Source organism: Apus apus, chromosome 13 (genome assembly GCF_020740795.1).
Source record: "Apus apus isolate bApuApu2 chromosome 13, bApuApu2.pri.cur, whole genome shotgun sequence".
NCBI classification, from domain to species: Eukaryota; Metazoa; Chordata; class Aves; order Apodiformes; family Apodidae; genus Apus; species Apus apus.
Genome location: NC_067294.1, coordinates 18,019,125 through 18,031,177, shown reverse-complemented (window position 1 = coordinate 18,031,177; position 12,053 = coordinate 18,019,125). Strand labels below are relative to the sequence as shown.

At 55.1% G+C, this 12,053-nt stretch overlaps 2 protein-coding genes across 2 annotated transcripts; both read left to right on the top strand.

Moving 5' to 3' along the window:
* Positions 1-2,283: 2,283 nt before the first annotated feature.
* On the top strand, positions 2,284-4,842 carry LOC127390253 (protocadherin gamma-B5-like). Its single transcript, XM_051631568.1, has 2 exons — positions 2,284-3,969; positions 4,078-4,842. Exons 1-2 carry the CDS (start codon positions 2,284-2,286, stop codon positions 4,840-4,842), a joined length of 2,451 nt encoding a protein of 816 aa, XP_051487528.1.
* Positions 4,843-6,906: 2,064 nt separating this feature from the next.
* Positions 6,907-9,732, top strand: LOC127390252 (protocadherin gamma-A10-like). The gene is made up of 2 exons (XM_051631567.1): positions 6,907-9,339; positions 9,685-9,732. The coding sequence occupies exons 1-2, from the start codon at positions 6,907-6,909 to the stop codon at positions 9,730-9,732; spliced, it is 2,481 nt and encodes an 826-aa protein (XP_051487527.1).
* Positions 9,733-12,053: the final 2,321 nt, after the last annotated feature.

Below are 12,053 nucleotides of genomic sequence, written 5' to 3'. Positions count from 1 at the left end.
CCTAATTAAAGGAACATCTGTTCCATGAATAGGTTCACATTACATGGTGAAAAATTCTTCTGATATCCCATCAGTTTTTTTTCCCAGTGGTGGTCTTCCTGACTTAACCTTTGGATTCAATACAAATGAAATTGGCAATTAATATATAGTCATTGGCATCAAATATTTAATGGAATACTGATGAGAAATATTTTAAAACAAAATACACAGCCTATTTATCTTGTGTCTAATCTGAGAATATAAAATATTTTACTCCTTTGTTTCCTTATCATAGTAAAACATTTTTTCCTGCCAAACACACCATTCTGTTCTGACAGCATGGATACCAAACAGGCTTCCTTGGAAGCAGCTTGTCATATTTTCTTCGTTAGTGATTTTTCAGCATGGACATTGAGGCTTTTAGGACTTCAGGAATCTAATTAATTAATAATATTATGTCCTGCTATTTGTTATTCTGCTTTTAAGCCAGTGATACATTGTAGTGTTACAGTTAGAAAAAAAATAATAATAATAAACTAGAGGCACATAAAAAATTACTGCTTTCAGGTTGAGAGAATTACATTGTAAGGTTCCCGGTGAAGGTCCACAGAGATATTTTTTTTTTTTAATGTTGATTCTAGACCTGCTACTGGTCCTCCTTTGTGTGGTGGGAACCTAAGATGAGTCAAACTTATGCTTCACGTGAACTAACCTTGTGTTTTTTACCAAATTCTGCTACCATCCATCAGAGAAAACCACATGCATCATGCATGTGGGAAGAAAATATTGGCTGGTTCTTAGCTGTGTCCTGCTGGGACTTAACTGTGCTGTGGCTTGTGGGCTTGGGTGCAATGGGAAGGAGCAAATCCTGGAAGAAGGAGGCATCAGTCTTCACTTGGAAACAGCGATCTGGAAGGTGCTTTGGTGTGTGAAGATCCATTAAAATTTTTATCTGTGTTGGGCTACGCAATTCTTGCTATATAAGAGGCAGTGAATTATCCCCAACAGGTTTCATCAGAGTCCCCCCGTCCCCTATATAAACATCTGTTTCCTTCTCCCGGCCTCATACAGAGACACTTGGTTGCTGCCTTTTGACATCTGAAACACTACAAATGCAAACCAATTTCTCATTCTGATAGGTTATTGTTACTGTGAGTCGTGTATAGATGCAGCTGGAGGAAAGGAAAGTATCCTCCACTGGATGCATGGTCAGAATCAGCAGGAAAACGTTTTCTAATGACACCTCACTGTGACGGGGAGGAGGTAGGTCTTCACAATGCCATCTACAGAGACTCAGTGTTGGTGCATATGCGAAATCCACTCCACCAGGTATGTCGTAGAGAAGTTTTCTAACCTTTTCGTATCTGCTGCATAAGGGGCTTGGTCATCTGTTTTTTCTTCAGGTCTTGTTTTTTTTTCACCGTAAGAGGAGGTTTAATTTACGGGTGAGATACAACGGCTTTTCATGAAGGATCTGTCTGGTTTCTCTTGACTCGCTTGAGACGCAGACAGAAGAAAATCGGGATTGGGACTTTGAAAGAGATGGGATCCATCACAGGTGTGTCCGCTGTAGTTTACTCAGTGGCTGGGATTCCCAGCTTTTCTCCTCCATCAGCCATTACCATTCAAAGCGGGAAAGCTGAGCGCTGGCTCGGGATCTCCCAGCTGTCGAAAACCACTATTTACGAGCAGTCCCGTCCTGCCATTTCTCTCCCGGTGGGAGACACGCCCGCCCCCTCACCCTAGAAACCAGTAAGATCACTGCGAGGCAGAGACAGAGATCCTGCACCACGTCCTCCGAGCAACGGGCGAGGATTGTCTTGCACAAGACTTGGAAGTGTAAGAAATTCAGACAATAACAATTCCCAGATGCACCATGTCCGCACAGATACACGTTTTCTCCTTCGCGCCCCTGACATCATCTGTACTTTCCGAGCCGAGTGTGGGTGCGGATTAAGGACGCACGTATCAGGACGTTCGACTGCGGTCTCTTTTAAGGACGCGCATAGCAGGACCTTCGGGCTGTTCCCTTCCCCTCGGACGCTGCGGTTCTAAGACATGGACTCAGGGTGTCACTGTTGGCCAAGATGGAGAAGCGGCTCAGCCACCGGCTCCTCCCCGGCGCCCGCGCAATCCCCCTCCTCACGGAGCAGAGGAGAGAGAAAAGCAGGAATTGCCTGACTCAACCTCATCCTCCGACCAGAAGAAGGGATTTCGTATATTTATTTATTTCAGGTGCTGATTCACCTGCTCGCAAAACCTAATTGAAAGCCGCCTGCAGAATCCGCTTCAGCAAAGCAGAGAATGGACGTCCGAGCGGCAGCGCAGGGCCGAGCAGCCGCCGGGCGGGTCGCGCTGTTGGCTGTGCTGCTGCTGGGCTTGTGCTGCCGGGCGGCGCCGGAGCGGATCCGCTACGCCATCCCCGAGGAGCTGGGCAGAGGCTCGCTGGTGGGGCCGCTGGCGCGGGACCTGGGGCTGAGCCCGGCGGAGCTGCCGGCACGCAAGCTGCGGATAGTCTCTAGCGATGAAAAGCAGTACTTCACTCTCGGGGAAGATAATGGAAATCTGCGGGTAAACGAGAGGATAGACCGAGAGAGCATCTGCGGGGCCGTGTCCCCATGTGTCCTCAGTTTGGAGGCATTCGTGGAAAACCCTTTCAATATATTTCATGTGAGCGTTACTGTCCAGGATATCAACGACAATGCGCCGCGGTTTGACAGAGAATTTGTTGCCATAGAAATGATCGAGTCCACACCCCCTGGGGCCAGATTCCCACTGGGCAGTGGAAGAGACCCCGACATTGGAGCGAACTCATTACAAAACTACCAACTTACCCCACACCCGCACTTCTCCCTTGTAGTGAGGGAGAGTCCTGATGGGACGAAACAAGCTGAACTGGTACTGGAGAAAAGCTTAGATCGAGAAAAACAGAGAAATCACCATTTAATACTGACGGCAGTGGATGGCGGGGATCCAGTACGATCAGGGACCACTCAGCTTAAGATTAACGTGACCGACGCAAATGACAACCCCCCGGTATTCACCAAAGAAATCTACATGTTTCAGCTGCTGGAAAACCTGCCAGAGGGCTCCTTAGCCTTTCAGGTGAAAGCTACTGACAGTGACGAAGGTACAAATGCAGAAATTACCTACTCTTTCAATGACATCTCTAAGAATGCTCTCCAGGTCTTCAGTTTGGACTCCAGGACAGGGGACGTGAGGGTTACAGGTCCCTTAGATCATGAGGAGGAGAAATACTATGATGCGACTGTTGAGGGCAAGGACGGGGGTGGGTTGAGTGCGCACGCCAAAGTGCACATAGATATTATAGACATCAATGACAATGCGCCAACTATTACTGTCCTTCCAATCTTGAACCCGGTACCCGAAGATTCAGAACCGAGCACAGTTATAGCAGTGATCAATGTCCGTGACAGAGACTCGGGGGATAATGGAAAAGTGAGCTGCAACATCGACGGGGATTTGCCTTTCAGACTAGAATCGTCATCAGCCAACACCTATAAACTAATAATAGCCAGTGGCCTGGACAGAGAACAGGTCTCTGCTTACAACATCACCATCACTGCCAGGGACCGGGGCAGCCCGTCGCTGTGGAGCCGCGCGGCGCTGGTGCTGGAGGTATCGGACGTGAACGACAACGCGCCGGTGTTCGAGGAGGCGGCCTACAGCGCCTACGTGGCGGAGAACAACGCGGCGGGCGCGGCGGTGCTGCGCGTGCGCGCGCGGGACGCGGACGCGGGCGCCAACGGGCGCGTGAGCTACTGGCTGGCGGGCGGCAGCGCGGGCGCGGCGCCCTACGTGTCGGTGGAGGCGCGGAGCGGCGCGGTGTACGCGCAGCGCTCGTTCGACTACGAGCAGTGCCGCGAGTTCGCGGTGGCGGTGCGGGCGCAGGACGGCGGGGCGCCGGCGCGGAGCTCGACGGCCACGGTGCGCGTCTTCGTGCTGGACCGCAACGACAACGCGCCGCGGGTGCTGTGGCCGGCGGCGGGCCCGGGGGAGGCGGGCGGGGCGGCGGCGGCGGCGGCGCCGTTCGAGGTGGTGCCGCGCTCGGCCGAGGCCGGCTACCTGGTGGCCAAGGTGGTGGCGGTGGACGCGGACGCGGGGCGCAACGCGTGGCTGTCGTACGAGCTGGTGGCGGCGGCGGAGCCGGCGCTGTTCCGCGTGGGGCTGCACAGCGGCGAGGTGCGCACGGCGCGGGCCGTGTCGGAGCGGGACGCGGCCAAGCAGCGGCTGGTGGCCGTGGTGAAGGACCACGGGCAGCCGGCGCTGTCGGCCACGGCCACGCTGCACGTGGTGCTGGCCGAGAGCTTGCAGGAGGCGCTGCCGGAGCTGAGCGAGCGGGCGGCGGGCGCCGAGTCGCCGGCGGAGCTGCAGTTCTACCTGGTGCTGGCGCTGGCGCTGCTGTCCGCGCTCTTCGTGCTGAGCGTGGCGCTGGCCGTGCTGGCGCGGCTGCGCCGGGCCGGGCCGCCCGCCGTGCTGCGCTGCCTGGGCGCGCAGCGCTTCTCGGTGGCCGGCGCCGCCTTCCCGGCCGACTTCTGCGAGGGCACCTTGCCCTACTCCTACAACGTGTGCGTGGCGCCGGGCCGCGGCCTGCCCGAGGCCGCTTGGCTGCAGCCGCCGCCGCTGCCCAGCCTGGCCGCGGAGGAGCTGCTCGGCGGGGAGGCGTGCGGGGAGCGGAGCCCGAGCAGCAGCGCCGGACCGGGAGAGCCGCCCGCCCGCCCCGACGCACCGCAGGTCTGTGAGCCCGCGCGCTCTCGCTCTTCTCCTTCTGGCCCCCTGGGTTGTGTGTTCCGCGGGTGGGGTGGCTGGGGAGCGCTGGTGCGTGTCTCCGGGAGTGAGTGAAAGAACGGGGTGACTGTTTTTCCCTTACAGCAGGCAATTCTCTGGGGCACTTCCAGTTTATCGGTGTTGACAGGTTCAAGTTGAGCTGACAGGTTTGTATCTCAAGCAATTGTGAACTCACTGTGTAGCACGCGCTCTGCTGATTCTGTGCGATGTAGTTGAAGAGATGGAATTGACCCTTGAGTCAGTTTTATGCAGGTAAGGTATTTCCGAGTGCATTGTGCAGTTATTTCTCTCTTCTTTGTCCTGTGTGTCACTTCCCTCAGTTCCCTTATTTGTGAGCAGTTCCTCGTCAGCCTTTTATGAACGGATGAGGATGTAGAATGGGGTCTCAAAAACAAACAAAAAACCCTGAACAAACTCTGTGCTTGGACCAGGTTGATGGCATTGAAAGGGAAATACTGAACTGAGGTCTTTTTTTTTTTTTTTTTTTTTTTTAAGCCCCTTTTTGCAACAGTTATTGGTGCCTGAGCTACCACTAGGATCTCTAACCATTCTGAGGACACAGATATGCAAATGACAGCCATTAGACTCTTGAATAAAGGCCATTTGCACATTTACAAACGGGCCGCCTGCAGCAGGAGGTGCAGCTGGAATCTCTTCTCTTCACTGTGTTGAAAAGGTTTCCTACCAAGATGAAGATTAAAGGATTTAGCTGAATCATTATGAAACAAGTTATAGTCCTTTACATCTTGATATCTGACAGAAGAGGCCCTTCCTAGTCATTCAACCTGTCGAATTAGTTAAGTGCAAATGCGTAGAAATTCTAGAAAAGCAACATTAATGTGGACTATTTGAAAGGGCAACTGCCGCTCCATTGCTCTTCCTTTCTCAGTATGAGCTGCATGTTGAAGTGTTGCAGCACTTGAATGATTTAGGCATTATCTCAGTATTTCCCTGAAACATTCAATTGCTCTTCCCCAGTTCAAAATACTGTTGAGAAAAGAGGAATATAAGGAAAGCAGGCGTACCTATTGCTCTTCTTGCTTCATTCTCAAAGCCACTTTCCCAGCAGTTTGCGGAGAGGCAAGCATATGATTCCAGCCGGGTGGGACTAATGCTCCTTTAAATGTCTGATCTCAATCACTCGCGATGTAAAAGATAATTTACACCTTGTTCTCTATGAGATGTTTAAAGCAGAGCTCCTGTCTCTTGCCATTCTGAACTTGATACCTCTGGCTTCCGCGGGTGCGTGTCTGAAAATCTTATTTTTATGTCAGAACCATGTTTTAATTTATATTCACGTTTAATTTCTTTTGATATCTGTGTACTAGGAATTCAGACATGATTGCTATGGAATTTCTGGTTGGGATGGTTTTGAACTAATGGTAAAAGACTCGGAATATCCTTTACAAGAAAACGAGAAACAGTATTTAACTTCACCTATATATTGCCATTAACACGTCCTTTTATTCGTGTAGCAGAGGTTTTAGATCCACTTTACAGGCATCGTTAGTAACAGCACGGCGGAGAGAAAACCAGTGCAGGAGATCACCTGCCTCTATTTGAGGAAGGATCTTCTTTGCTGTCGGGATGTTGCGAATGACTGTGTCTGCATGAGGCGCCTTTGATCTGCAGAAAGGGAGAGAAAATTAACTCAAGCGCAAGTGGTACAAAAGCTGTGTAGTTTTTATGCGGATTGCTTTTGGAGTAAGGGAAAAAGTGAATATTATCTGAAACGTCGTATTTTCGTGCACGCATATGTCTCAGCATTGCGAGTGGTTTTCCCCGAGCGGTGGGATGTGTGTGGCCGAGCTGCCGGGGAGCGCTGGGGCGGGCAGCGCTGGGCAGCGCTCGGTGGCTGCAGTGCCGGGAGGAGGCTGCGGGCGCCGCTGCTGACCGAGGAGGAGCGAGAGGAAGGCCGGAGCGCTGCAGGCAGCCCCGCCCGCTGCGTCCCGGCTCGCTCGCTCGCTCGCTGGCTGGCTCGGCGGCCGGGCGGTGTGCGAGCGTCCCCCGGTGCGGAGCCGTGGTGCGGCGAGGCGGAGGGGCCGGCGGGAGCGTCCAGGCGGGAGCGGAGCGGTGTCGGGAGCAGGCTTGGCGGTGTGGGCGGCGGAGCTGCGGGCAATGGCGGGGAGGCGCTGGGGCCGGCGGGAGCGAGCCCTGCTGTGGGGCGTGCTGGTGGCGGCGTGGGAGGCGGCGTGGGGGCAGCTGCGCTACTCGGTTGCCGAGGAGATGCCCAAGGGCTCGTTCGTGGGCGACGTGGCCAAGGACCTGGCGCTGGACCTGCCGGCGCTCCGCGACCGCGGCGTGCGCCTTGTCTCCGAAGGTAGGACGCAGTATTTCGCTCTGCACGGGAACTCGGGACATTTGGTGACGGCGGAGAGGATAGACCGGGAGCAGCTGTGCGAGAGTGCGCAGCAATGCGTGCTGCGGTGTGAGCTGATAGCGGAGGGGGACATGAAGGTTTATGGAATCGAAGTTGAGGTCACAGACATTAACGACAACGCGCCCAGCTTCCGGGAGGCAGAAACGGAACTGAGAATGAGCGAGACTACAAGTCCGGGGTGGCGTTTTCCCCTGGCGGAGGCTGACGACCCGGACGTGGGACGTAATTCTCTGCAGAGCTACGAGCTGAGCGGCGACGAGCACTTCTCGCTGGCCGTGCAGGCGGGCCCCGGCGGGGATCAGCGTCCCGAGCTGGTGCTGGCGAAGGCGCTGGACCGGGAGGAGGCGGCGTTTCACGAGCTGGTGTTGAGGGCGAGCGACGGCGCCGAGCCGGCGCGGACGGGCACGGCGCGGATCCGCGTGGCGGTGCTGGACGCGAACGACAACGCGCCCGTGTTCAGCGCGGCGGAGTACACGGTGCGCGTGGCGGAGGACGTGCCCGTGGGCTCCACCCTCCTCACCCTCACGGCCACCGACGCCGACGCCGGCACGAACGGCCACGTCAAATACTCGTTCAAGAAAATCACAGAGAAAGCCTCGCAGATTTTCCAGTTAGACTCCGAGACGGGAGTGATCATTTTGGTGCGGAGCCTGGACTTTGAGGAAGCAGACTCCTACGAACTGGAAGTGCAGGCACGTGACGGCGGGGACCTCTTTGACACCGCGAAAATCTCCATCACCGTGACAGACGTCAACGACAACGCGCCCCAGATTTCGGTCCGTTCGGCGCTGAGCGAGATCTCGGAGGACGCCCCGTCGGGGACCGTGGTGGCCCTGCTGCACGTGCAGGACCGGGACTCGGGCGCCAACGGCGAGGTGCGCTGCTCGCTGGCCGCCGGCGTCCCGTTCCGGCTGGAGAAGTCGCTTGAGAATTACTACCGCGTGGTGACGACGCGGGAGCTGGACCGCGAGGAGGTGCCGCAGTACAACGTGACGGTGCGGGCGGCGGACGGCGGGTCGCCGTCGCTGCGGAGCAGCGCGGTGCTGGCGCTGCGGGTGCTGGACGTGAACGACAACGCGCCGGTGTTCGCGGAGGCGCGGTACAGCGCGCGGCTGGCCGAGAACAACGCGGCGGGCGCGCTGGTGCTGCGGGTGCGGGCGGCGGACGCGGACTGGGGGCAGAACGCGCGCGTGCGCTACCGGCTGCGGGAGGGGCGTGTGCGGGGCTCGCCGCTGTCGTCGTACGTGTCGGTGCAGGCGGAGACGGGCGCGCTGTACGCGCTGCGCTCCTTCGACTACGAGGAGGTGCGCGAGGTGGGGCTGTGGGTGGTGGCGGAGGACGGCGGCGCGCCGGCGCTGAGCAGCAACGTGTCGGTGCGGCTGGAGATCGTGGACGAGAACGACAACGCGCCGCAGGTGCTGTACCCGCCGGCGGCGGCGGCGGCGTCGGGGTCGGGGTGGGCGGGCGTGGAGCTGGCGCCGCGGTCGGCGGAGCCCGGGGCGCTGGTGGCCAAGGTGGTGGCGGTGGACGCGGACGCGGGGCAGAACGCGTGGCTGTCGTACGAGCTGGCCAAGGCGACGGAGCCGGGGCTGTTCCGCGTGGGGCTGCACAGCGGCGAGGTGCGCACGGCGCGCTTCCCGCTGGCCCGCGACGCGGCGCGGCAGAGCCTGGTGGTGGTGGTGAAGGACCACGGGCGGCCGGCGCTGTCGGCCACGGCCACGCTGACGGTGGTGCTGGCCGAGAGCGTGGCCGAGCTGCTGTCGGAGCTGGGCAGCGCGGCAGCGGCGGCGCCGGGCGAGCCGGCCGGCAGGCTGACGCGGTGGCTGGTGGTGGCCGTGGCGGCCGTGTCGTGCCTCTTCCTCGCCTTCCTGCTGCTGCTGCTGGCGCTGCGCCTGCGGCGCTGGCGGCGCTCGCAGCTGCTGGCGGCGGGCAGCGGCGCCTTGCGCGGCGTGCCGGCCTCGCACTTCGTGGGCATCGACGGCGTCCGCGCCTTCCTGCACTCCTACTCGCACGAGGTGTCGCTCACCGCCGACTCGCGCAAGAGCCAGCTCGGCTTGTCGGGCGGCAGCTGCTGCGACACCCTCCCGGCCCGCCCGCCGCCCGCCGAGCCCGCGCCGCTGCTCGGGGAGGACCCTGCCGGCGCCGACCCCGCCGCTGCTGCTGCCCCCCCGGTGAGTGCCTCTGCCCGCCCCCTCCTGCCTTCCCTTCCCTCACGGTCTTTGTGCTGTTTTCCCGCTGCCTTTTCCTCGGGGCGGGCCGGTAAGGTTCTGGGAAACCTTATAAAATGTTCTTGCACATTATGAGGGTCAAAGAACAGGATGGAAGTTTTGAAGGGGTGCAGCTGAACTCGAAATATATGGCTTACAAAACTGATATGTATTGCTCAGTTTCCTGGTCAGCTCTAGTTCAGCTCTAGTTTCTTGCAATATGAGTTTCATCTTTCCAAGTACGTTTTCCTAAGTCACTTTCTTGTGCTGTGTTTGCATCACTGGGACGTGCCTCGTGTGTATTTGCAGGTTATTGTGATGTTCTCTGAACAGCTGAATTATGTTCCTGTGACATAGGCCATAATGGGAGCTAAGAATGGAGCCAACCGTGTTTTAATTACCTGTTGAATAACTGTAGTTTTTTATCTTCTCTAAGTGCAGAAGGAATCTTATGATCACGTTCACGTGGTGAGGAGCTATTTATGTTTTATGGTAGAGGGGAGGTTGTCTGTGCAGTTTCTGTTGATGGCATCTGTGTGTTATGAAGATCATTCACCCCCACACAATATGTGAAGGATTTCCGCGTGCTGTGTGTGAGGAGATACCAGTGGAGACATGACCTGTGTTTTGTTCAATCCCAGGGATCATTGCTGGACTAGGCCAAAGCAGCCTAAAGTTCTCTAATTGTGGCATATCACCTTGTTTGGGCTGCAACTGGCCACGTTGTGGGTTGGTCACTTTATGTTCCTGTTGAGTTGGGAGGTATGTGAATGGTGGGTGTTAGGCCTAGATGTAAATCCAAGTTGTTCTTTTGCTGAAGAAAGCTGATGTTGCCTTTGAGCAATGAGTGGGACTTGAATGATGGTTGTTAGAACCTTTGGTGTTTCTTCAGAATTAATGGGAGGAGCAGAAAACTCTCTTTGCACCCACCTCTGTTGCAGTGCTTGAGGTCTGAGAAGTCTTGTGTTCACAACACTTCATTCAGTGGTGCCTGTGTGTGGAGGGAGGTTTCCTGTTGGGTAATATTTGGGCAGGGTGAAGAGATGTGTCTTTACAGAGGCAGGGCAGGTGGAAAAGTTTGCTGTGGTAGAATTTGAAAAGCCTGCAAGGAATCTGTAAAGGTTCAGTGTGTCCTGGTTTTCAGATAAGGCCCACAGCTGGGGTTCCATGCATTTTGTCCTCTTTTTATTGTCCAGATCAATTGCTTTGTGGCACATTGTCTGTGGTGTGAGGTTGTGTGTGAGCCTCCTGTGGACTTGTTCCCTTTGTTGTGTACCTACTGCAACTGACACAAACTGAAAGGGGAAGCTCTGGTTCATACACTTCCCTGGGATTCCCGTTCTGGCCTTGTTTTTGTGAAGGAGCTGAGCTGGGCCTCATTGTGCCTGGCAAAGCTGAAAGCACTAAAAGATCTCCTGTAATTATCAGGCTGGGGGAGCAGTTTCCATCCATAGCTCCAAGGTGTTCAGCTGCCAAGGGAAAGACTTTGATGAACTTATGCTTCCCTGGTGGGTCCCTGAATGAAATGCTCTTTTGCCTGGGGCTGACAAATAACCAACAGTTGGATATTGTCCATGGTTCAACTGAAAGCAGTGAATGCAGAGCAAGGAGGGTGAGGGGCCTGCCTAGAACCCTGCAAACAGGTGGGTGAACATGGTTTTGTCTGGGAGTAATGGTCTGATTTCATGGCTGGTGCCAAGGCCTGTGCTATTCATGCTGTGATCCTGGTTTCCCTGTCCTGAAAAGGAATCACAGTCCTCTGACCAAAACGTCTTTGTGGAGGAAGTGTGCATGGAGATTGATGCTGCTTGGGTAGGACAGCTTGTAATTCCTGTGAGAAACTTACATTACTCACCTCTGTCTCCCTGGAATAGTGTAGAGTTTCTTCTTCATTGAAATTAGATTTTGTATCAGGCCTTTGTTTCCTGGGAGGTCAAGGTTCATCTTCTCCATTTCTGGATAGTACATTTCTGTTTGGGATGGAATATTGTTCTACAGCAAAGAATTTTATTTGCAACCTCAGTCACCAGATGATTGGGGTAGAAGCTAAGATGAAGCAGACCTGAAAGTGAACTTGTAATTTCTCAGAAGACTTAGATTGACGAAGAGGCCCATGGTGAGGTTCTTGAACTTATGGCTTCGTATTTATGGGAGATGAGCAGGCCACACAGGAGAGACAACTTGCTGAGAGCTGAAGACGCTTTCATAAAATCAACCTTCGTATTTTTTAGTCCAGAGTAGGGTGGTGGGTGGCACTTGCATCTTAAGATAATGACTTCCAGGTTCTCTCAGGGATGAAATTCACTACCCGTAGTGAAGACCAAGAAGACTTCCTAGTGAGTTTCTCTGTGAACACTTTGTCTTCAACTGCTTCCTTGCCATGCCTGTCTGATTTATGTTTTGTTTTTCTTTCCCTGCTCTACTATGTCTGTAGACTTGTGGGAATGTAGGGAATGGGAGGTTATTTTAGCCAGGAATTTCTGGGTTTTGGGCCTGTTACTTGATGTACATGTGAGGAAGTTACTCATGTTATGCCCTGCCAAGCTGGATGCAGCTCTTCCTGTGGATGGGGGTTCTTTGGCTTAGTCAGAAACATTGAGTCAATGGTTGAATCAATGTCCTGTAGCTCCCAAATTGCCCATGTGCACGATGGTGTCTTTGAGCTGGTACTGCTGCCT

What these genes read in the sequence shown, in the direction of transcription:
- LOC127390253 (XM_051631568.1), top strand. Translation starts at nt 2,284, where the DNA reads ATGGACGTCCGAGCGGCAGCGCAGGGCCGAGCAGCCGCCGGGCGGGTC. An exon ending in GCAACGACAACGCGCCGCGG is followed by an intron (nt 3,970 to 4,077) that starts GTGCTGTGGCCG and finishes CTGGTGGCCAAG; the next exon opens with GTGGTGGCGGTGGACGCGGA.
- LOC127390252 (XM_051631567.1), top strand. Translation starts at nt 6,907, where the DNA reads ATGGCGGGGAGGCGCTGGGGCCGGCGGGAGCGAGCCCTGCTGTGGGGC. An exon ending in CCGCTGCTGCTGCCCCCCCG is followed by an intron (nt 9,340 to 9,684) that starts GTGAGTGCCTCT and finishes GTGTATTTGCAG; the next exon opens with GTTATTGTGATGTTCTCTGA.